At 39.2% G+C, this 25,818-nt stretch overlaps 2 protein-coding genes across 3 annotated transcripts in view; one reads left to right on the top strand and one right to left on the bottom strand.

Moving 5' to 3' along the window:
• Window positions 1-21,838, bottom strand: part of ppt1 (palmitoyl-protein thioesterase 1 (ceroid-lipofuscinosis, neuronal 1, infantile)) — a 27,215-nt gene extending 5,377 nt beyond the window's left edge. The window contains exons 1-6 of one of the 2 annotated variants that reach the window (XM_034160457.1): window positions 21,831-21,838; window positions 16,038-16,043; window positions 14,966-15,088; window positions 2,248-2,357; window positions 1,477-1,604; window positions 1,164-1,234 (exon numbers count right to left, since the gene is read on the bottom strand). In XM_034160457.1, the coding sequence (XP_034016348.1) occupies window positions 1,164-1,234; window positions 1,477-1,604; window positions 2,248-2,357; window positions 14,966-15,080 (424 nt within the window). In that variant the 5' untranslated portion in view covers window positions 15,081-15,088; window positions 16,038-16,043; window positions 21,831-21,838. Of the gene's footprint in view, window positions 1-1,163; window positions 1,235-1,476; window positions 1,605-2,247; window positions 2,358-14,965; window positions 15,089-15,904; window positions 15,925-16,037; window positions 16,044-21,830 lie in introns of those variants that run through there. The other variant, XM_034160458.1, reaches the window with a different exon arrangement.
• On the top strand, window positions 16,093-25,818 carry rragcb (Ras-related GTP binding Cb). Its single transcript, XM_034160456.1, has 7 exons — window positions 16,093-16,579; window positions 19,889-20,092; window positions 20,169-20,368; window positions 22,909-23,023; window positions 23,128-23,270; window positions 23,358-23,506; window positions 24,913-25,818. The coding sequence occupies exons 1-7, from the start codon at window positions 16,457-16,459 to the stop codon at window positions 25,068-25,070; spliced, it is 1,092 nt and encodes a 363-aa protein (XP_034016347.1). The 5' UTR covers window positions 16,093-16,456; the 3' UTR covers window positions 25,071-25,818.

Raw genomic sequence — 25,818 nt, 5'->3', positions numbered from 1 at the left:
AAGTCATATTCAGCGATGAATCTCGAATCTGCATTGGGCAAGGTGATGATGCTGGAACTTTTGTTTGGTGCCGTTCCAATGAGATTTATAAAGATGACTGCCTGAAGAGAACATGTAAATTTCCATAGTCATTGATGATATGGGGCTGCATGTCAGGTAAAGGCACTGGGGAGATGGCTGTCATTACATCATCAATAAATGCACAAGTTTACGTTGATATTTTGGACACTTTTCTTATCCCATCAATTGAAAGGATGTTTGGAGATGATGAAATCATTTTTCAAGATGATAATGCATCTTGCATAGAGCAAAAACTGTGAAAACATTCCTTGCAAAAAGACACATAGGGTCAATGTAATGGCCTGCAAATAGTCCGGATCTTAATCCAATTGAAAATCTTTGGTGGAAGTTGAAGAAAATGGTCCATGACAAGGCTCCAACCTGCAAAGCTGATCTGGTAACAGCAGTCAGACAAAGATGGAGCCAGATTGATGAAGAGTACTGTTTGTCACTCATTAAGTCCATGCCTCAGAGACTGCAAGCTGTTATAAAAGCCAGAGGTGGTGCAACAAAATACTAGTGATGTGTTGGAGCGTTCTTTTGTTTTTCATGATTCCATAATTTATTTCTCAGAATTCAGTGATTCCATATTTTTTTCCCTCTGCTTGGTCTAAAAAAGTAACCGTTACTGACTGCCACAATTATTTTTCTTGATTTCTTATAGTGTTTCTTAAAGCCAGAAAGTTGCCATTTGAAATGACTAGTTTTGTGTCATGTCTGTGATCTGCGTTTTTTCTACAAAATTAAACAACTGAATGAACATCCTCCGAGGCCGCTGATTCCATAATTTTTGCCAGGGGTTGTAAATAAAACAATTAGTTGAAATTTTTCACTTCGGGACCACTTTAGAAGTGATGTCATGTTATACAAAAGTTGCCGTATATTTAATAAAAGATCAGATTTCAAAAACACTTCATATAAAAGTTGATAAAAATGCATAAAACTTAAACATCAGTGTTAATTCAGTGCTTATATTTTTATGGCTAATATCAGTTGCAGATTTTGGAACATCATTTCAAGTCTTGATGTAAACATATCTTTTTTTTTTTTTTAAGTAAATATGCTGAGCCTTTATCACAGGTTACTATTAAAGATTATGTCACCTTGGTGTTGACCACCCACAGAGATCAGGTTTTTCATTGGTGGAGAGGGACATCGCTGCGCCACAGCTCTCCTGAGAAGAGACGGATCAGGGAAACATCACAGTGAGCTTACGCATTCCTTTCAGGACACACTTTACACAGAAAACTGCTCAAACTGAGGCAGGATAAAACTGCAAAGGAGCCGTCACATATTTCTCTCCAGACTTTCTAAAAGGCAGTTATAGAAAACGCCAACACTACACTCTATGACATTTCTAAACAGAAAAAGAAAAAAAAAAAAACATGCAGTTTTGCATTGTCAGGAGTTACATACAGAAATTGCGCCCCCTGGGAGAAGCCCATGGCATTGTATCCTGTCTTCAGCCTGGGGTCCTGAGCCAGCTGAGTGCACACCACAGACACCTGCTCATTCACTTCCATGAAAAACCCATTTTCTGTGTCCTGCAGAAAGGAAAGATGAAATGATCAAAGCACGATGAGCACATTCAACGAGGGAAAAAGAGCATGCCATCCACGGAAAGCGGAAAGGTTAAGAAATAAATTCATGGTCTTCTGACATCTCAAAGCAGAAGTGAGAGGGCTGAATTGGGGTGCTATGAATTTTAACAGAGGAAAGTCACACAGAGGTGTTGTAAAGAAGCCATTTTTCTGATGCAACTTGTGACACGGGTACTGCAAACAGCACAGAACAGGAAGCTACTCACGTGCATGCTCATCACACAGGCTGGACGGGTGTTTAAAGAATGAGACATTTTTCCAGACATGTCAGTGTGTGAATGATAAGTGGATCAGATTTTGTTCCTCTCAGCTGTTGGTGCATGATGCACCGCCACAGAAATGACATCAGCTTGCAGGGCAATGTTGAAAAATAAAGTTTGCATTTGGGCAACATGAAGTGGTTGCATTAGAGGTACAAATGTTTCTACAGTCTATGGTGCAGATACACAAAATAAATATAAAACAATGTGCGTGGTGGATATTTCAGAAACACACACCCATTTATATTAATTCAGTTGCGCCGTTTAAGAGCTTAAGGATTTTGATGCCCTGTCATTTCATAGTCTTGTTTTACAGGTGCATTTACCTCGATGATGTTGTTGCCAATCATCAGTGAAAGCACGTAAATCCCAGGAATCTCCTCCTCAATCATCTTCTTTACTGCACCCATACTGAGAGGGTTGCAGCAACTGTCACCTGGTGAACACATGAAGTTTATGCACTTAGTTCCATTTAAAAACAGCAAAACTGCTCCACTCCATATTTGTTCAACATCTACTTTGATATATGCAACATGTAGCTTACTGGTGTGCACATTTTAACTATTTAAAATAACGAGCAGCCAGCAAGATCAGCAACTGCAAACCCAGGAGCTGACTCCCATCAAGCACGGTGAAACAAACACCCCGTGCAAACCTTTCTTGACCTTTGCTTTTTATTGAAAAACCTGCAAAGCTTTACCAAACGTTTATCAAATTAAACAATCTGAGAAAGGAAAAATATCACTTCTACAACAAAATATGTGACCTTTGACAAAGTCTAAGTGATCAAAAGTTGTCAGAGTTGACAAAGTTCCATATCAGAGATGGAAAATGAGGTGGTACTCGAGGACCCAGTTTGAGAACCACATCAGGGAGCCGCTGAGCAACTTTCAGCTGTTAAATCACTTTAAAGCCTGCAAGAAGGGAGACAGCTTTTTCAAGTCGGCATGGAATTAGAATGAGGCAACCTTCCATTCACAGGCACGTGTCGGTCCCTCTGAGGCTGCACACCATACATATTTCACATTATAGGCTGGAGAAGGGTGTGTTCATAAGCTCTATTGTTGTTGTGAATGTGTTCATTTCACCGACAGCAAGATTTCAGCTTGTTCACAGTGCAGCTGCCAGGGTCCTCACACAGACCCACACAAATCAACCACTACTAAAAATCAAATCACTTGATCAAGCTCATGATAATTGGGCAGTGCAGTATCATTTGAGGGTAGGTGCTAAAGGGTTAAAAGATGACGCATATGATGCAATAATCCTACTTCCAGGGACAGCCCTCGTATGTCCCCATTAGAAACATGGCACTTTCTCTAGGTTTTGGGGCAAATTACACAGCAAACAAAGTGAAAATGTAAAGAAATAGTGAGGATGTGGTGGAAAGTGGACATGTGTTGCAGTTTGTTTATGACCTATAGCTCAAACATGTCGAGGCGGTTGTGCAGGCAAGAGAACTCAACTACTCTAGACAGCAGGCCGCAGCCTCTAAAGTTTGGGTCTTTTAGTGAAGCTTAGAGCTAGCGGCCGGTGATCACCTTAGTATTTCTTCTGTTTTTCTTGTTGCTTAATGCTGACAAATTATACTGTATTTGTTGTTTTTCTGATGCCCGATACTGTTTTTTCTCTCTGTTTGAGGTGCGACTCCATCCAGAGATGGGGGTGGTGTCTTGTTCTGCAAGCCTTCCATCCTGTGCACTGGCATGGATTCCCAAAATTTCCTGTATATTCGTTTTATAAATTGTGTCGGTAGCATGGCCCAAGCAGAGGGTCACCCCTTTGAGTCTGATTTGCTTGAGGTTTCTTCCTCAAATCATCAGAGGGAGTTTTTCCTTACCACTGTTGCCTATGTGCTTGCTCTAGGGGTTGGTAAGGTTAGACCTTAATTGTGTGAACCGCCTTGAGGCAACTGTGTTGTGATTTGGTGCTATATAAATGAAAATAAATTGAAAAAACTCTGTCAAGGTGTGTAGGCGAAAGGTGCCTTGACACTTGCACGAATCTGATGTCTGCACTGGTACACAATCTGCCATGGCAGAGAGTGAACTCCTTGTAAACCGTTGTAAACTGTGCGCTGCTTTGTACAAGTGTGCAAAGAAGATTTTGAAATGTTCAAAAGCTCTGTCACATTAATTATGTTAATATTCGGTTCCCTTCTCCACTGGGAACCGAAAAAACTGCACTTTTCGCGGCTACTTTGGTGATTGCAGCCAAAAGCAAAATGGTACACCATTTTTCCATGTGAAGTGATGCTGTGTTTGTGTTGCGCAATGGCAGGCTGTCCCTGGAAGTGGTAAAATCCCACAATATCACGCAGGGGTTCAAACGAGACTACAGTGCCCCATTCAAATTATTTGTACAGCACCCAATCACAAAATAATTCACCCCACAAAAGGAAGGTTTAGCGTTACTCACCTCATGAGCACATGCATTGGCAATAGTGGTAAGGAAAAAACCACCTCAGCAGGTTTTTGGACTACAGGAAGAAACCTTAAGGAGACCTGACTCAGTGGGGTGACCATAGGTCTATGGTCATTTAGTCTATGATTCTATCATAGACTCAGTGTGATAGGAAGTGGGCTACCTATATGTAGAGCTGAGTTCAATTCCCATTCATGCTTCCCATCTGTGTCCTTGGACAAGATACCACAAGTGCATTGGCTCAGTCCTCCTTTCTTCTTCTGCAAAGATGAGCTGAACACTTTGAAGCAGTTCTGAACCACCCCTCATCCATAAACAATGAAGCAAAAGCTAGGTTGTCCCAGGCTGACATCAACCATGGCATGGATGACCTCCACACAGATGCAGAAGTCAGAAAGGCCATCAACCAACTATCCAGTGACAAAGCCCCAGATGGCCTCAGATGCCATCCCAGCAGAGATTTGCAATGCAGGTGGTCCCACACTCTTAGGGAAACTCACAGAACTGTTCCAATCTCTTTGGATCCAGGGAACCATTCCCCAAGAATTCAGGGATGCCACAACTGTCCACCTGTACAAGAGGAAGGGTAACAGACAAGTATGTGATAACCACAGGGGTATTTCGTTGTTCTCCATAGCTGGGAAAGCCCTGGCAAGAATCCTGCTGAATAATCAACCATCTGGAGCATTAAACAGAAAACAAATCTGAATTCTATCAGCTCTCATGATTCCATCAAAATTACACATATGAAACTAACAACAGACTTTCTGCCAGGAATAGAGTAGCTATCAGGAAAGCTCGTAAAAACCTACAAGATGCCTATCTGTCCCATCCACATGCTGACACAAAGAAGTGACAAGAAGGTTGGCTAAAGCAATTTCAGAAATTCCTTGGAGAGTCACCCATCCTGATGAACTTTATTGCTGATGAACTTAATATTAATCGCTTTTCATAATCAATGAACTGAAGGATAGCAGAAGTATGTACACCAATAACAGAAGTATGTACACCAATTTTAGTTCTATTAAAAATTATTTCTTCTATTTAAAATAGAAGAGAAAAAAAGGCGGAGGCATTGCTTTGTACATAAAAACAGATCTGACATGCAAAATTGTAGAAGAAATGACAATTATAGATGATGTTATAGAAATTTTAACAGTGGAAATTGTACAGGAAACATCTAAAAATATTCTAATCAGTTGTGTATACAGAGCACCAGATTCTTGTGTTGTGAAATTTACAGATAAAATAATAGAATTATTCCATCAAATCAAAAATAAAACGCTCTTTATGTGTGGAGACTTTAATGTTAATGTGGAAAGTTCCACTTGCCAAAGAGTAAGTGATTTTGTGAATTCAATGAACAGCTTGGGCTTATTCCCTTTGATAACAAAACCAACTAGAATTACATCACAAAGTGCAACTGTAATTGATAATATATCCACAAATAGAACAGATGAAATCATTAAGAATGGGATATTGATGACAGATCTCAGTGATCATTTACCAGTTTTTTCAATATTTAAATATAAAAATAGGCATAAAAAACTGATATAAACTTTAAAAGAGATAAGTCATTAAAAGCCTTAGAGGCATTATACCTTAATAATTAAAACTGGGAAGAAGTTTATGTCGGTGATGTTAATGTAGCATATAGTTCATTTCTGAAAATATTGATGAAATCATATAATAAAAATTGTAAATTAATAAAAACTAGCAAGAAAAGAGTAGATAAACCATGGCTGACCAAGGGAATAAAAAACGTTTGTGTAAAGAAAAACTATTTATACAGGTGCTTTCTAAAAATGCAAACAAAGGAAACAGAATAAAGATACAAAAAATATAAAAATAAACTGTTGACAATAATTAGGAAACAAAAAAAAAGATTATTATAGTGAACAATTGAATAAGAGTAAACATAATATAAGGGCAACATGGGGAATTATAAAAAGTGTTATGGAAAGTGATGGAGTGAAATCAACTTTTGCGAACTACCTTGTCAAGGAAAATAAAGAGATATATGACATAAAAGAAGTTGTAAATGAGTTTAATTATTATTTTTCAAAGGTGGGATCAAATCTGGTGGGAAATAAACCAATAGTAGAAGATAAATTAAATACTATTGTAAATATGGTCAATAGTATTTTCCTTGACAACGTGGAAAAAGATGAAATAAGGAATATTGTAAAAAAAACGGTGTAAGCAAAAGATCAACTGACTATGAAGATTTAGACATGATGACTGTAAAAAGTACAATAGAAACTGTTATTGAACCATTCACTTACATTTGTAATCTGTCTCTGTCAACAGGAATTTTTCCAGAAGAAATGAAAATTGCCAAGGTAGTCCCATTATATAAAAATGAAGACAAACATAATGTTTCAAATTACAGGCCAGTGTCATTGCTTCCACAGTTTTCTAAAATTATGGAAAAGGTTTTTGTGACAAGGTTGGATAAATTAATTGAGAAACATCATATTTTAAAGAATGCTCAGTATGGATTTAGAACAAAACATTCGACAGCTATGGCAATTATGGAATTAACAGAGAAAATATCAACAGCAATAGATAAGGATTATTTTGTAAGTGTTTTTATTGATTTGAAAAAAGCTTTTGATGTTATCGATCATTCAAGATTGCTTCATAAGTTACAACAATATGGAATAAGAGGGATTGCACATCAATGGGTAAAAAGCTACTTAGAAAATAGAAAACAGTTTGTTCAGATAAATGATACTAAATCAGAATTGTGTAATATTATGTGTGGAGTACCACAAGGATCGGTACTTGGACCTAAACTGTTCATTTTGTATATTAATGATTTTGTGAATGTGTCAAAGGTACTTGGTAGCATTTTATTTGCTGACGATACAACATTATTTTACTCTGGATCAGATATACAGGAAGTAGTACAGGTGATAAATACAGAGTTGGAAAAAGTTAAATATTGGTTTGATACAAACAGATTGTCACTTAATCTTAATAAAACAAACTTCATATTGTTTAACGACAGAGTAAAAAAAAAAGAGGTGTCAATAAAAATAGATGGAATGGACATTCAAAGGGTAAAAGAAACAAAATTTCTAGGAGTTATGATTGATGAGGATTTTGCATGGAAGTCACATATAAACTACATAAAAGGAAAGATAGCGAAAGCCATTGCTGTTTTACATAAAGTTAAATATTCATTAAATAATTATGGATTATTAACATTGTACAATTCATTGATTGTTCCATATTTGACTTACTGTGTAGAAATCTGGGGATTAACATGTATAACTTATACCCAACATTTATTTATTTTGCAGAAAAGAGCTTTAAAAGTGATTAGCAACAGTCGATTTAGAGATCCATCTAATCCATTGTTTAAGTATAGGGTACTTAAATTTCATGATTTAGTTGATTTGAAATTATTACAAACAATGTACAAAGCAAATAACAATACCTTACCAATAAATATTCAAAATATGTTTGAAAAAAGAGTAAGCAGTTATAATTTGAAGGGCATAGAAGTCTTTAAGAAACCAAGATTTAGAACCAAGATAAAGGAACGGAGTATTGCAGTCAATGGTGTAAAATTATGGAACAACCTCAGCAAAGAAATCAAAGAATCAAGGTCGCTTAATTTATTTAAAAAACGTATTAAACTTGATAGGTCAGTGGACTGTGACAAAGCTAAAATGTAAGCTGTTAATAATGTTTAGAATGTTTGAAGTTTAAAATGTAATCTGTTATGGGTGTAATCTTATAAATAATGGTTAAAATTAGGAAATAAGTTGGTGGCATGTGACAAAATCATAGAAATGTAATTATTCGTGTGTTGATTGATGATGCTTTGTGAGACTGTATTGTAAAAAAGGGGGCAGAGTATATAAGACTTGTTCTTCTAAACTGCTCCTTTTCATTCAGTGGTTTGTGGTGTTTTGTTGATTCTGCTTTTCTGTTTTTTATTTTCTTTTAAATGAATGAAATAAAAATTGCATTTACAGAAACCTGGATTAGCAATGACAGAAATATAAATTTTAGTCTTGATAGTTATGAGCTAAGGAATATAAATAGAGAAACCAAAACAGGAGGTGGAGTAGCATTACTTATCCACAAATCCTTAATATACAAGGTTATTGATAATATGTCTTTTGCGATAGATGACATTATGGAATGTCTAACTATTGAAATTTGTAATGGAAAGCAGAAAAATGTCATAGTAAGTTGTGTGTATCGTTCACCTGGATCAAATATTGATGTTTTTACTAAAATTATGGAAGAAAGGTTTTCAACTTTCAACCATAAACAATTATTCATCTGTGGTGATCTCAATATTGACCTTCTGAATCCATCTAGACATAAAGCAACAGATGACTTTTTAGACACAATGTACAGTTTGTCTCTGTATCCCACAATTACTAAACCAAGTAGAATAACATCACACAGTGCTACTTTGATTGATAATATCTTTACTAATAATATTGGGGTTCCTACATTTAGTGGCTTACTACTACACTCAACAAAAATATAAACGCAACACTTCTGGTTTTGCTACCATTTTGTATGAGATGAACTCAAAGATCTAAAACTTATTCCACATACACAATATCACCATTTCCCTCAAATATTGTTCACAAACCAGTCTAAATCTGTGATAGTGAGCACTTCTCCTTTGCTGAGATAATCCATCCCACCTCACAGGTGTGCCATATCAAGATGCTGTTTAGACACCATGATTAGTGCACAGGTGTGCCTTAGACTGCCCACAATAAAAGGCCACTCTGAAAGGTGCAGTTTTATTACACAGCACAATGCCACAGATGACGCAAGATTTGAGGGAGCGTGCAATTGGCATGCTGACAGCAGGAATGTCAACCAGAGCTGTTGCTCGTGTATTGAATGTTCATTTCTCTACCATAAGCCGTTTCGAAAGGCGTTTCAGAGAATTTGGCAGTACATCCAACCAGCCTCACAACTGCAGACCACGTGTAACCACACCAGCCCAGGACCTCCACATCCAGCATGTTCACCTCCAAGATCGTCTGAGACCAGCCACTCGGACAGCTGCTGAAACAATCGGTTTGCGTAACCAAAGAATTTCTGCACAAACTGTCAGAAACCGTCTCAGGGAAGCTCATCTGCATGCTTGTCGACCTCATCGGGGTCTCGGCCTGACTCCAGTTCGTCGTCGTAACCGACTTGAGTAGGCAAATGCTCACATTCGCTGGCGTTTGGCACGTTGGAGAGGTGTTCTCTTCACGGATGAATCCCGGTTCACACTGTCCAGGGCAGATGGCAGACAGCGTGTGTGGCGTCGTGTGGGTGAGCGGTTTTCTGATGTCAATGTTGTGGATCGAGTGGCCCATGGTGGCGGTGGGGTTATGGTATGGGCGGCGTCTGTTATGGATGAAGAACACAGGTGCATTTTATTGATGGCATTTTGAATGCACAGAGATACCGTGACGAGATCCTGAGGCCCATTGTTGTGCCATACATCCAAGAACATCACCTCATGTTGCAGCAGGATAATGCACGGCCCCATGTTGCAAGGATCTGTACACAATTCTTGGAAGCTGAAAATGTCCCAGTTCTTGCATGGCCGGCATACTCACCGGACATGTCACCCATTGAGCATGTTTGGGATGCTCTGGACCGGCGTATACGACAGCGTGTACCAGTTCCTGCCAATATCCAGCAACTTCGCACAGCCATTGAAGAGGAGTGGACCAACATTCCACAGGCCACAATTGACAACCTGATCAACTCTATGCGAAGGAGATGTGTTGCACTGCATGAGGCAAATGGTGGTCACACCAGATACTGACTGGTATCCCCCCCCAATAAAACAAAACTGAACCTTTCAGAGTGGACTTTTATTATGGGCAAAAAAAAAAGTTTTAGATCTTTGAGTTCATCTCATACAAAATGGGAGCAAAACCAAAAGTGTTGCGTTTATATTTTTGTTGAGTGTATGTGACATCACTGATCATTTACCTGTTTTTACTCTGTGTGACTGCAAGCTCAATAAGGTCAAAGAGGATAAGAAGGTGACTTTTAAGCGAATAAGAACTGAAGAAAACATTGATGCTTTCAACAACGCTCTTAAAGATCAGGACTGGAGTTCAATTATCTCAAGCAAATGTAGATCAAGCTTATGACATTTTTCTGAAGACTTATCTCCTTGTATAACAAACACTGTCCAGTCAAAGAATACTGTATAAAGAAGAAATCAATTAATAGCCCCTGGCTTACAAAGGAATATTGAATGCGTGTAAAAAAAAAAGAAAAAAAAAAGCAAAATCTGTACAAATTGTTTATCAAATCTAAAACTCAAGATGCTGAACTCAGATACAAGACATACAAAAACAAATTGACTGATATAATTAGAAATGCTCAGCAGTTATATTTTAAACCCAACTATTTTGAAAATGTAAGTGGAAATAAGCATGATATGGAAAACATCGTTAACAATTTTAACTATTTTTTTGTGAATGGTGGTCCGGAGCTGTCTGCTGGGATTCCAGACCATTCCCAAAGTCAGCCCTTAGCAAATGCCACTATGATTAAGAATCCATTTTCAATGTTTCTCTCTGCAACCAATGAACACGAAGTAAAAGAATTAATTCTCAAATGTAAAAGTAAATATTCCACAGATTGTGATGGTATTGACATGTCTTTAGTAAAGAGAATTGTTGACAATATTGTAATTCCATTCGCTCATATTTGCAACTTGTCTTTCCAGTCTGGTTGTTTTCCTAGCAAAATGAAATAGCAAAAGTGATATTATTATTTAAAAATGGAAACAAACACACCAATTATCGTCCAATCTCCCTCCTTCCTCACTTTTCAAAAATTTTGGAAAAATTATTCACTTTTCGACTTGAAAATTTCATTAACAAACATCAAATAATAAATGAAAGTCAATATGGCTTTAGGTCCAAAAAAACTACTTCTATGGCAATAATGGAGGCTGTAGAAGAAATAACGAATGCTCTGGACCATAATAAATATACAGTTGGTATCTTTATTGATTTTAAAAAGGCGTTTGATATGATTAACCACTCAATTTTGATTGGCAAACTTGAAAATTATGGAATCAGAGGAGTAGCGGGGAATTGGATACAAAATTATCTGACCGGAAGGGTACAGTATGTGAAAATGGGAGATTATGCATCTGAACATCTTGGTATTACCTGTGGTGTACCCCAGGGGTCAATGCTGGGTCCAATTTTGTTCACCCTTACATTAATGATATAAGTTAATTCTCTTTGCTGATGACTCAAACATCTTCTATAGTAGTTTAGATTATAACAAGCTTCTGGAACCTGTGAATATGGAAATGAATAAATTAAAGAAATGGATGGACACCAATAAATTACTGTTAAATCTAAGTAAAACAAAAGCTATGATTTTTGGTAATTATAAACATAGAAATAAATTTCAAATTATTATTGATGGTGTACAAATTGAAAATGTATCAGAAAACAAATTTCTTGGTGTAATTATGGATAGCAAATTATCATGGAAAGCCCACATCAGGCACATAAAAACTAAAATATCTAAGAATCTCTCAATTATAAATAAAGCTAAGCAGTTCCTTGACCAAATAGCACTCCGTATTTTATATTGTTCTCTGGTTCTCCCCTATTTCACACTGTGTCGAAATATGGGGCAATAACTATAAATGTTCAACAAATCCGCTATTCTTATTGCAAAAAAGAGCCATGCGGATTATTCATAAGGTTGGTTTCTTTGAGCATACCCATGATCTTTTTATCCAGTCCAAATTATTAAAATTTGATGACCTTGTAAAATACTGTACTGTAATTATGTTATTTAAAACATTCAATAATCAACTTCCAAAAAATGTGCAAAAATTCTTTTCTCACAAAGAGAAGATTCATAATCTGAGAGGTAATGGAAATTTTATTTTACCTAAGGTACAAACCACTCGTAAAAGTTTTTGTGTGACAGTATGTGGGGTCAAAATGTGGAATGCTCTGGATCTACAGCGAAAGCTTTGCCCAAATATTCACAAATTTAAGTCCCTGTATAAAAATGCAGTTGGGTCAGAATACAGTCATAGTAGAGTTTAAATGTCTTGTTGTGCACTTGTGTGTATCAGTGTTGTGTTTGATACCTGAAGTTTCCTTACCATTGTTGGTATGTGAGTTCTTTGTATTGTATTACCATTGTTGGTAACACTGTTCTTACCATTGTTGGTATGTAGCTTGTTGTTTCTTATATGAACATTTATTGTATTTACTAATCTACTCTTCATTTAGTTATCAATATTTTCAATGTGAATAACTTGTTTCTTATTTTGGTGTGTTTATTTTGTTTTGTTTGTTGTGTGTGTGGTTTTTTTTGTGTTTTTCTCAACTGATATGGAAATTGGAAGTCAAATATAGTTTAGGTTAAGTATTACTGTAAGATAGGGGTGGGATTCAATAAGTTTTCTTCTTCCCACGCCTTTACGAGCAAAAATGAAATGTATCTGATTGTTTAATATGTACTAGGTTCATGTATTTTGTTACACTGCTCGAAACGAACTAATAAATGAAATGAAATGAAATGAATGAAATGAAGGATGTAACGTCACGATTAGCAAACAAGAAATCCCCTGGCCCTGACAACATTCCACCCATGATCTGGAAAAACCTTAACTTCATTCCTGTTCTCCTCGAGATCTGCAACAACATATTTACTACCCACAAAGCTCCACCACTCCGGGTTACTTGCAAGGAAACTTGACACTTCACAAAAAGTACCATGGGATTTCATTAACCGCTATAGCAGCTGAAGTGTACAACAAGATGATTCTCAACAGGCTTGTCCCTGTTCTAGACCAATTACTCTGTAGAAACCAAAACTACTCTTTCTCAGATCTTGTGTCTATGCAGAATTATTGAGGAGATGAGAAATGCAAATAGGGAGCTTTCTATGGTGTTTGAGTCAAAGGCCTTTTTAAAGTCAACAATCGACTTTGAAGTCATGTTTGAAATCCTTGCCCTTTATGGAATTCCCGATAAGATAATCAAGGCCATCAGAGCTCTTTACTCCAACAACTACAAGAGTTGCCACCAGATGCAGCAAAGTTGTCTGTGTCATCCTGCAAGGAGACACACTTCCTCCCTTCCTCTTCATAACAGTACTGGATTATGTTCTCTCCATCTCCCTGGATGATAACAACAGAGGCTTACTTATTAAACCCAAAATGAACCAGAGACACAGAACAACATACATTACACTGATGACATTGCTATTCCACCAAGCTCTGATACTGACACTGAGGCTCTACTAGATTGGATTAGAAAGAACTTTATGAATCCCTTGGGAAGAATCCCTCAGGGAAATTGAGGTTCCAGCAGCACTGTATAGCAGCACACAGGGTAAGAAGCAGAGTATCAAAAGTAAAAGCAAAAAACAATTTGCAAAATGTAAATACAAATATAAATACCAGAAATACTGCTCACTACTAGCTTACTGACTACTACTGTTCCTCTCCTTCAATTCCTCCAAGTGAGGAATTGTACAGTCTGACAGGTTGTAGGCCAGTTCACATCCGTAGGTAGCACCCTCTTCCATTTTGCAATAATGGATGATGAAATGAACTGCAAAATAGCCAAGGCAAACTATGCAGAATTACTTAGGACAGACAGGGCATTAGTCTTGAAACAAGCCTGAATGTCTACCATGCAGTAGTACTCCCAACACTACTACATGCCTGTGAAATATGAACTGTGTATTTGAGGCATGCCATAAAGATGAACCACTTCCATCTCACCCGTGTTAGAAAAATCATAAAGATCAAGTGGCAAGCCAAGGTGCCAGACACAGAAGTCCTTGCCAAAGCCAAAATGGAAACTATGCACATCATATTGATGAAAGCTCAAACCAGGTGGGCAGGTCATATCCTCAGAATGTCAAACAAAAGTATCCCAAAGCAACTGCTTCAAGGTGAGGTGGACAGAACAAATGTTTCAAGGATACCTTGAAAGCTTTATCGAAAATCCATCAACATCGATGTAGCCTCCTGGGAACCCCTCACATGATATCACTCTGCATGGCATAGTAGCAATGAAGAAGGTTGCAGAAGCTTTGGGGCAGAAGCTAAAACCCAAGTTGGAACTGCACAATGCTAATGTCACCATCACACCCTCCACAGAGCTGCTATATGTTTGCCCTATATGTGCCAGGACATTCTGTACCAAAATGGTATTGGCCAGTCACCTTAGAACTCACTGTCTACCATCAACTGCAAACTAAGATGTTGAGGTTGTCATCAACTTTGATGGACGAAGAAGAAGAATCACAGACTCAATAGGAAAGGAGTTGGGCTACCTATATGTAGGGCTGAGTTCAACTCCCAGTCATGCTTCCCATCTGTGTCCTTGCATAAGGCAACTCATCTGCATTGGCCCGGTCCACCCAGCTATAAATAGGTACCACCCTTGGCTGTTGGAGTAACATGTGATGGACTGGTGTCCCATCGACAATTCTTATTTGCTTCACACTACAGTATCCAGGGATAAACACTTGCACCTCAAGTCCTATATAGGTCTTCTTCCTTCATTTCAATAAGAAAAATCAGAAGATGTACTTTTCTTATCCTTACAGGACATGAGCACTCACCCATCCCATGCCAAATCACCAGTGGTGTGGTCCCATTGTTGGACTGAGAAACTGGGCTGCCTGCAGCCAACAGCACTGGACAGGCCACAAGGAAACACAGAAGGACATCTATCATCTTGAACCCTGAAATGAATCCAGAGAGGGTCAAAGTATGTTTGTATTTGCACCAATAAGACAAATACAAGATAACGTTGCTGCTGAAACAGACACCAGTCATGAGAAAAGCACATTCCTGTCTCACTATCAGTTACTGCAAATGTCTTTACATATTGTGAAAGTAAATACATCATGACCCACTACTCAATTTCATGAATGGCTGACTGAAAAAAAAAAAACAATCAGCAAATTTTCTGATGATCATTTATCAACCAAAAGGTCAAACTTGAGGATTTAGTACTTTTACTTTTGAGAGCTTAAAGATACTTTCATACCAATGTTGGCGAAAAAGCCTGATAGTCTGTGTTTTGCAACCTTGATTTGACAACAGCCAAATGTCCCTGAATAAAGAGACACTTGAAAAAATAACTCAGAAAAATTGTGACATTTTAATTTATTTCTCTGACATAAAATGAGAGTAATAAGAGCTATATTAACCAGTAGTGTTTATAATTTTCTAGCTGCAGGCCTACAGCAAGAACAAAAGACATTTAATTAATGTACAAACTTTGTATACGTGTTAAGTTGCTGTGTGCTTCTGGAAATTAAGTACATTGCACTTCCTGGTTTTCACGTGATAATGAGAACTCTTTGAAAATGTGATTTGTTAATGTATACCGTGCACCACCTTTGTTCCAAATAAAAATTTAAGTATATAAAAATAAACTGTATATAAAAAGCTTTGTTTAAGAGAACTTACTTTGTTTTTATTATTATTATTTTGTCACATTACAGATTACACATTAGCATAAAAAAGCTAACCAACGACAAATAACCACTCACCAAAAAAGCAAGCAAATGCGAAACACACTATCAGTTTTTTATATTCGACAAATGCATACACAAACAGTATTTAGAGAAAACGTGGATTTATTACATACAACAAAACCTGTCGGTTCATTATCGCATGACTCACCGTTTTCTTCCACCTTGGCTCAGCTGCTGATCACATGACGTGTCACACCGACAACCAATCACATTCAAGGGGCGGGATTGTGGCGAACTTGTGACTAGCCTTAGCATTGTTTATTTATTTTATTAAAATTAAGTTTTAACACGTTTTTCATAGCGACAAAGCTACCGGGTTCCTAACTAATTTAGTTATATTTATCGCACATATTGTATAGTCTGTTTTGACATATTTGACTGTATTAAAAAAAAACCTAATGCTGCGTTTTAGCTTATAGTTAGCTTGTGAAGCTAACTGGTTACAAAAAAAAAATAATAATCGATAGCAACATTCCAGCCGGGATTTTATCGGGATAACTGAGCGACTCTGGGTGTTTTTTGCGGGATAACTGAGCGGCTTTCAGAGCCACATAGCCAGCCACAAGCATGTACGAGGAGCCCGCACTGACGGGGAGCTACGAGGCGGAAAGTTTTGGAGACACGGAGGAGGACAAACCCCGAATCCTGCTGATGGGACTGAGGCGCAGCGGCAAGTCCTCCATTCAAAAGGTACGAAATAAAAACAACTTTAACGTTCCTCTGTCAGAAAGCTTACATTTTTTTATGCGCTATAATGTTTTTATTAGAATATTGTAATTGTGTAAATTGAAGAAAATGTTTTCCCAGTTTGATTTTAGGAGTAAATCCAAAGCATGTGATCATTGTATGAGTATGTATTGTGAAAAAAATGTTAAGTTTAAGTTTGCTTAAAAATCTGCATGCTTGACAGACTTTTGTAGGTCAGGGTACAACGGTGATTGTTTTTCCACAGTAATCACAATTCAACATGCTGGTTAAGTGACATGTTTGGTGACAAGGCGTTTAGGGCAAGAGTGAGGGTCAGGACTCTTCCGAAAACAGTCCCATACATTACATCCCAGTGATAACCAGATACTTGTTTCCCACTTTGGAATTCAAACCTTCTATTCTACAAATCAAAAGTCCTCCACCCATGCATGTATATTCATTAGGCACTTTTTGGGGGTGGAACGTCAAGTAAACTTTGGGAGCATGTGCTGGTGCCACGTCCCCAAGACCACAGAATCGCCTTGGGTCCTGGATGGTAACCACCCAGGCAGAGAGTCAATCCATCGTCACTTCTCTAAAACAACTATCTGTTGCAGCCAGGGGAAATGTGGGTGTTACCTTGACCTTGTCAAACCACTGGGATCCTCAACACTGAGGCACCTGCGTGATAGATCATGCACAGAGAAAGACACCACATACATAAAATGTCAAAGCTGATGCTCCCTCACAATGCAAGTGATACCCCTCGTCAGAGTAAGTGCTTGTTTGACACAAAGTCATTTCAGTTTTACTCAAGGATCCTCCAAAGAGACCAAGTACAGACACACAGACATCTAGTTGCCACCATAGGTCATTTGTTAGCATCCATGACTCACAACCATACAGTAGGACAGGAAGCACCAGGACCTTCAGACTTGGACCTTCATTCTTGTGCAGAGATGCAGTGCATCCAGAAAGTATTCACAGTGCTTCAGTTTAGCCACAATTTTTTGTTACAGCCTGATTCCAAAGTGGATGAAATTCATTTTGTTCATCAAAATTCTCCACATAATACCCCATAATGACAATGTGGATTTTTTTGTGTACATTTATTAAAACTGAAAAAAGCTAAGAAATCACATAAGTATTCACACCCTTTGCTTAATACTTTGTTGATGCACCTTCTGCAGCAATTACACCCTCAGGTCTTCTTGAATATGATGCTATAAGCTTGGCGCACGTATCTTTGGACAGTTTTTCCCATCCCTCTTTGCAGCGCCTCTCAAGCTCCATCAAATTGGTTGAAGAGCATCGGTGCACAGCCATTTTCAGATCTCTCCAGGGATGTTCAATTGGATTCAGGTCTGGACTCTGACTGGGCCACTCAAAGACATTCACAGAGTTGTCCTGAAACCACTCTGGGGCAGGTTTTCATCCAGGATGTCTCTGTATGTTGCTGCATTAATTTCTTCCTCAGTCCTGACTAGTCTCCCATTTCCTGCTGCTGAAAAACATCACCACAGCATGATGCTGTCACCACCATGCTTCACTGTAGGGGTGGTGCCTGGTTTCCTCCAAACATGATACCTGGCATTCATGCCAAAGAGTTACTGAACTCTTTGGGCCTGTGTCTCATCAGACCAGAGAATTTTGTTCCTTGTGGTCTGAGACTCCTGCGGGTGCCTTTTGGCAAACTCCAGGCAGGCTGACAATGTGCCCTTTACTGTGGAGTGGCTTCCGTCTGGCCGCTCTACCATACAGGCCTGATCAGTAGATTTGTGCAGAGATGGCTGTCCTTCTGGAAGGTTCTCCTGTCTCCACAGAGGAATGATAGAGCTCTGACAGAGTGACCATCGCGTTCTTGGTCACCTCCCTGACTAAGGCCCTTCTTCCCTGATTGCTCAGTTTAGACGGGCGGTTTAGTTTAAACTGTGGGTCCTTATATGTAGACAGGTGTGTTCCTTTCCAAATCATGTCCAGTCAACTGAATTTACCCCACATGTAGAAACATCTCAGGATGATCAATGGAAACAGGATGCACCTCAGCTCAATTTTGAGCTTCATGGAAGAGGCTTTGAATACTTATGTACGTGCGATTTTGTAGTGTGTGTGTGTGTGTGTGTGTGTATGTATATATACGAATATATATATATATATATATATATATATATATATATATATATATATATATATATATATATATGAGTGTGTGTGTGTATAAATTTTCTAAAATCTCAAAAAAAACTTTTTTCACATTGTCATTGCTTTGTCATTATGGGGTATTATATGTAGAATTTTGAGGAAAAAAAATTATTTCATCCATTTTGGAATAAGGCTTAATACTTTCTGGATGCACTGTATCTTCATTGTCAAACACCTCTGTCACCTCATGACTCAATAGCTCTTCTCAGTTGTCTGTCAAAGGCTGAGTACCCAGAGACATGAATGTCACTGCTGAAATAAGTGAATGTGTCTGTATACACACACACACACACACGCAAAAGCTGCTAACTAAATCTGACAGTTTTTCACCTTTAAAACTGAAAAATAAAACTGCATAAAATGTTTTATGAGGTCTTCTGCAGGTTATCAGAAAATTGGTTTTCATTTAATTAGGTTTTCACAAAATTTAAGTGAGCAGTCACCAGTAGCTGTCTTTGTACTAGGAGTTGCACAGACTTGTCGATCAGATGACCTTACTGCTCTGCGGTGGCACAGGCATTGACTAGTCACTGATAACCTGATTGCGAAACGCCATCTGCTGCACTGTGGTTCATTGCTTTGATTGTGAACAGTGTCACATGGCATTTCATTTTGGTGGTTGTATATTATTAAGGTAAAGGGCTTATCATGTGAAACTGATTGAAAACCTTTTTTGTGAAACTGATTGAAAGAGAGGGAGTGAAGTTTTTTGTAACAATGCCTGCAGAGTGGGTGTTTTATGTAGTAGTGTGTCGTGCAGAGCTGCGCTTTGGCTGTTGCTCCTTTCCAAAAAAGTCCTTCCATTTCCTGCTATTCTGTGCAGTCTCTTCACGGTATTCAACACTATGGATGCAAAACACAACTGTGACTGGAGGACCATAACAGTTGACTCACTGCTGATAAAAAATATTTACTGTTGCAAAAATCAAAATGGCAAATATATGAGCTTAAAATCCTACAATATTACCAGTTGACTATAGGAGCGCTGACATGTCTTGTGGGATTGGCAGCAATAACTGCACTCTGCTAATGTATGCAGTTTTCTGAAGTGTTTTCTTGTTGAACTGAGAATACCATACATGAGCAGGAACCTTTTATGCCTGTGATCAGGTTGTGTTTCACAAGATGGCACCTAATGAGACACTATTCCTCGAGAGCACCAACAAAATCTACAAGGACGACATCTCCAGCAGCTCCTTTGTCAACTTCCAGATCTGGGACTTTCCTGGCCAGGTGGACTTCTTTGACCCCACCTTTGACAGTGAGATGATCTTCAAAGGAACTGGCGCCTTGATCTTCGTCATTGACGCACAGGTATGACAACACAACAGCTATGTTTTTGTGACAAGAATTGGCTGAAGTCACACATTGTTGTCTCTCCTGTAATTAGGACGATTATGTGGAGGCTCTCGGGAGGTTACATCTCACTGTGTCTCGAGCCTACAGAGTGAATCCAAACATCAACTTTGAAGTGTTCATCCATAAAGTAGATGGTCTGTCAGATGATCACAAAATAGAAACGCAAAGAGACATTCATCAGCGAGCCAACGATGACCTGGCAGATAACAATCTGGAGAAGGTTCACCTCAGGTCAGTCACAGGTTTAGGAACAGCATTTAGCTCCACAACATCTCCTGTGTCAGATAAAAATACAAAAGTAACTTTTCTGGAAAGGTTATGGTGGCAATTTTAGGAGAAAGGCCTCAGTTACATTTCTTAACTTCCTTCACAATTGCCAAAACTGTCTGTCGCCTTATGTAGCCCATACTCACAACACATTGGGTAACGCAAGTATTTGAGCCAAATACATGATGACGGCAGCGGGACATCTCTCATGGAAAAAACAAAAAAAAACATTGCTGTTAGGTCTAAATTATAATAATCACAATGTTATGCAGCAGCTTTACAAAGCTTAAGAATTGGTCCAGCAATCTGAATGAACACGATAACATGATAGCAAAGTTGCTAGGTGGAAATATGAGTGACATTTCATATGTTATGTAATGTGCTGCCATGACAGTTGTTGTGTACCTGTTGGAAAAATAACATGCAAACAGTTCATCACACACTCATCACTCATCTCAACCGCTTATCTGGGATCAGGTCACAGGGGCAACAGCTCCTGCAGGGGACCCCAGACTTCCCTTTCCCGGCACACATTGAGGTGTTCCCAGGCCAGTGTGGAGATATAATCTCTCCACCTTGTCCTCGGTCTTCCCTGAGGTCTCCTCCCAGATGGACGTGCCTGGAACACCTCCCTAGGGAGGCACCCAGGGGGCATCCTTACCAGATGCCTGAACTACCTCAGCTGGCTCCTTTCAACGTGAAGGAGCAGCAGCTCTACTCCGAGCTCCACACGGATGGCCAAGCTTCTTACCTTATCTCTAAGGGAGACACCAGCCACCCTCCTAAGGAAGCTCGTTTTGGCCACTTGTACCCGTGATCTAGTTCTTTCGGTCATGACCCAACCTTCATTACCATAGGTGAGAGTAGGAACGAAGATTGACCAGTAGAGGGAGAGCTTCACCTGTTGGCTCAGCTCCCTTTTCGCCAAACAGTACTGTAGAGCGAATGCAACACCACCCCTGCTGCGCCGATTCTCCGGCCAATCTCACGCTCCATTGTCCCCTCACTCGTGAACAAGACCCCGGGGTACTTGAACTACTTCACTTGGGACAAGACCACATTCCCTACCCGGAGTAGGTAATCCATTGGTTTCCTGCTGACAACCATGGCCTCAGATTTAGAGGTGCCCATCCTCATCCCAGCCGCTTCACACTCGGCTGCAAACCGATTCAGTGAGTGTTGGAGGTCACAGGCCGATGAAACCAACAGGATCACATCATCTGCAAAAAGCAGTGATGAGACCCTGAGCCCACCAAACCGGAAACCCTCCTCCCCCCGACTACGCCTCAATATCCTGTCCATAAATTTCACAAACAGGATTGGTGAGAAGGACCAGCCCTGGCGAAGGCCCCCACCGAAACAAGTTCACCTTACTGTCGAGCACCCGAACATAGCTCTCGCTTTGTGAGTACAGAGATTGGATGACCCTGAGAAGGGACCCCCTCACTCCATACACCCACAGCACCTCCCACAGTATCTCCCGGGATACCCGATCACACGCCTTCTCCAAGTCCACAAAACACATGTAGACTGGATGGGCATACTCCCAGGCCCCCTCAGGATCCTTGTGAGAGTGAAGAGCTGGTCAGTTGTTCCACGACCAGGACAGAAACTGCATTGTTCCGCTTCAATCTGAGGTTTGACTATCGGCCGAACCCTCCTTTCCAGCACCCTGGAGTAGACTTTGCCAGTGAGGCTGAGTAGTGTGATGCCCCTCTAATTGGCACACACTCTCTGGTCCAAACAGTTCATCTGTTTGAAAATGTGCACATTCGAACGGGCTGTGCAGTGATGTGTGTTTATTAATTTATCATTTATATCTGCACTCTCACATGCTAAAGTGCATTAAGGGCTGTTCCTACCCTGCAGCTAAATTTGTCATTGGTTCATTAATTGAAAGGACAGACTTGCTCCACCCCTTTCTTCTGAATTTATAAACTCAGTCTTTTTTTTTTGGTCCAATTGTCAAAATGAAATCTGAAATATATAGCAGCAATTCAACAAATATCTTGTCCAGAGAAGCTGGATACACAAAGCTTGTAAAGTTTTAGCCCCTTATTCAGTTTAATTTCTTTTTGCATAAATACATTAAACTTGTGAACTTCACTGATTTCAATATTCGAGCTAAAATTGATTATTTTCTTGTTGAGAAATCTGTTACTGTTTCTCCAATTAATTGTGAAGCCTAAAATATGCTAGAAAAATGCTTGAAATGACATTTGATTTCCAACAGATTGAGATGAAATCTTCAAGTAATTTGTTTTATGTGTTCTCAACAGATTAAAGTCCACATGTTTTAAGAAACATTCAGCTGAGTGCTACATCACTCATTTTGGTTTTGATATGTAAATTTTAACTGTATAGACTCCTGACCCCCTGTAACCCTGAGCTGGAATAAATGAGTTCGTAAAATGGCTGGATGGAGGGTTTCATTTGATTGTTGTTCAGATGTTTTTTGTTTTCATTTTTTTGTGGTGTAACTTTTCATTGTTTTTCCTCTTTAGCTTCTACTTAACCAGCATCTATGATCACTCCATATTTGAAGCTTTCAGTAAAGTCGTCCAGAAGCTCATCCCTCAGTTACCATTTTTGGAGAACCTTTTGAATATTTTCATATCAGTACGTCGTCTGTTTTTCTCCATCTCTTTTACTTGCAGTATGCTTTTTAAACAAATCAGACTTCATCCAGTTTTGTGCTTTACAGTATCCTTAATGTTTTGCAGCATTCTGGCATCGAGAAGGCCTTCTTGTTTGATGTTGTTAGTAAGATTTACATCGCCACCGACAGCTCTCCTGTGGACATGCAGTCATATGAGCTCTGCTGTGACATGATCGATGTGGTCATCGATGTCTCCTGCATTTACGGGTAAGAAAAATTCCATCTCCCGAAACTATATCAGCCTGACACAGAGAGTAAAGGTGCTTTAAATAAATTTTGTGTCCTTTACATCAGGCTGATTGGGGACAGCAGTGGCTGTGCCTATGACGAAGAGTCTCTGGCCATCATCAAGCTCAACAACACTACAGTGCTTTATTTGAAAGAGGTGACAAAATTCCTGGCACTCGTATGTATCCTGAGAGAGGAGAGCTTTGAGAGGAAAGGTGGGCTTCACATTGGAACGTCTTTATTTAAATGTCTATAATTAAACAGCAACAGCTTCAGTGGACTGTAATGAACACTTTGCATGTTTGCCTCCAAGCTAGAGATCTGGGAGCAAGCTCAAATGCAATGTGTCCATACAAGACGGGTCCATAATTAATTGGACAGTGACTCTGTTTTTAAAATTTTGCTGGTGTTTGTTTTGCTTTTTTTTTTCCCCTTTGAGTGGCCGGCCAGTATGGCGGTAACCCTATGTCATGTCGCGGCATCCGTCATAGTCGTTGGGGTTGTCGTCGTCCGTTTATTGCGATATCTCAAAAGCTGTCTGATAACTTTGTGCTTCTGATAACACTGTGTTGTGTGTTTTATTTTAAATTAACACACATACTCGTACAACTATACATCAGAATTATTTCTCAGCACTGTGCAAAAACATTCATTAAGACAACAAAGCGTTAGTAACAAGAACAATACGAAAAAACCTCCCTCCCCAGACATAGCACTTCTTTGTGTATACATTTGTCTAGATAAACAATCAAATTCTCAATTTCACTTTATGTAAAAAAAAAAAAACCCACTGAGCTGAGTTCAGCTGGCTGCAAGTCAACATCAGTATAATTCATAAAGAACGCAGGACGTCTCATTTTGGGAGGGAAAAATGTTTTAGTCTGTTGTCTGTGTTACAATGTTTGGAAAAAGGTGTCATTTGATGTAAACGGTGATTCACTTTGAAGTTATTAATTCCGACCGGACTCTGTCTCAGCAGAGAGCGGCGCAGCATTTGGAGCTGTGCAAATGGAATGGAGGATTATTCTCTTTTCTTGCCTGCAACAAGACAAGAGTCCTAGTTAGTGACTTTAATTCACGGAAAAGTGACTCAGGATTGACATCTTTAAATGGTTTTGAGAGGAGATAAGAAGCGAACTTGTCGCTTCTGAAAAGCATCGAAGCAATGAACCAATGAAACAGTGGATCAGGGCACTGCTTTGTTGTTTTCAAGCTTCAAAGCTGAGCCATTACAGAAGCAATTGATTACAGATACGCTGCAGGGTCTGTAATCAACATAGAGAAATGATAAATCACCCTCCAAAACAACAGCCGCTCCGAAGGACAGATAAGGGAATCGTTAAGCAAAAAGGCTATTGCTGTTGGGGAGCATGCCTCACAGTTTGAAAACCACTGACTTAGGTGCTAAGATGAAAATGGACTGAATAAAATGGCTATAATTAAAAAAAAAAAAACCTTGAATGAAAACTGAAAGTCTAACATTACAAGCAAAAATTAGATTTTCATTTGAACTTCAAATTGTTGCTGTCCAAATACTTATGAACAAGGTGGAACTGGCCTCAGGGATGCAAATTGTTTTGGGGTTCTACGATTACAGAAGCTGTTTGTTTATTTTTAACAGGTTTGATCGAGTACAATTTCCACTGTTTCCGTAAAGCTATCCACGAAGTCTTTGAAGTTGGCGTCTCAACACAAGATGTGATGGAGAAGCTGGTAAGTTCGTCCGGCAACAGTCTGACTGGCTTTAAATATGCTGCACTAAATGGCGGTACGGAGTGAAGAGAACTGTGTGACTTAACGTTTACCTGAAGTGCAGCGGCGCCTCATGACTGCTGCTGAGCTCGGCTGCGACAGAACGATGATGATGATGCAGATGATGCAGCACTGAACTTTGAGTCAAACGATTAAATCTGAGGTTCACCTCGACCATCATAGCTCACATGTGCCATAAAACAGCTGCTTCTGTCTAAATGTAGTTACTGGTGTGGCGTTGGCAGTATGCCAAAAAAAAATTGATTTACTTTTCTGGCCAGTTAATTTGATGCCCTCTGACCTTTTGTGTAAATGTGCTGTCAAACTTACCGTAACTGTTTCCACAAAGTGCACTGGTTTTTATTTTGTTTTTTTTTTTTATGACAGTTCAAGCTGCTTTCATTTTACTTTGAAAGATGGAATTCTGTAATGGGCTTTAATCCCCAGTTTGAGCAAAAATCCCGTTGAGTGCAGTGTTTGTGACGATAACGACTCGTGTGACCCACGTCCAGCGGTCTGCTCAGGATCTCCACGGCCCAGGACTGTGCCAGTTCCACCATTAGAGCCCAGAGTGCGTCAGCCTTAATGCACTGTGGAAATATAACCATCAGATTTTCCACTTACCAACCTGTCACAGCTCCTGACAGGTGATTAATTTTTAATTCCCCCACCCCCACCAACCCACCCATCCATAACATCACATTTTAAGTCAGCTGGGATCTGAGGATTTATTTTTGTGATTGTACATAAATCTGTAATAAAATATATTTCATAA

Source organism: Thalassophryne amazonica, chromosome 20 (assembly GCF_902500255.1).
Source record: "Thalassophryne amazonica chromosome 20, fThaAma1.1, whole genome shotgun sequence".
NCBI classification, from domain to species: Eukaryota; Metazoa; Chordata; class Actinopteri; order Batrachoidiformes; family Batrachoididae; genus Thalassophryne; species Thalassophryne amazonica.
This window is presented reverse-complemented; position numbering and strand designations above follow the sequence as displayed.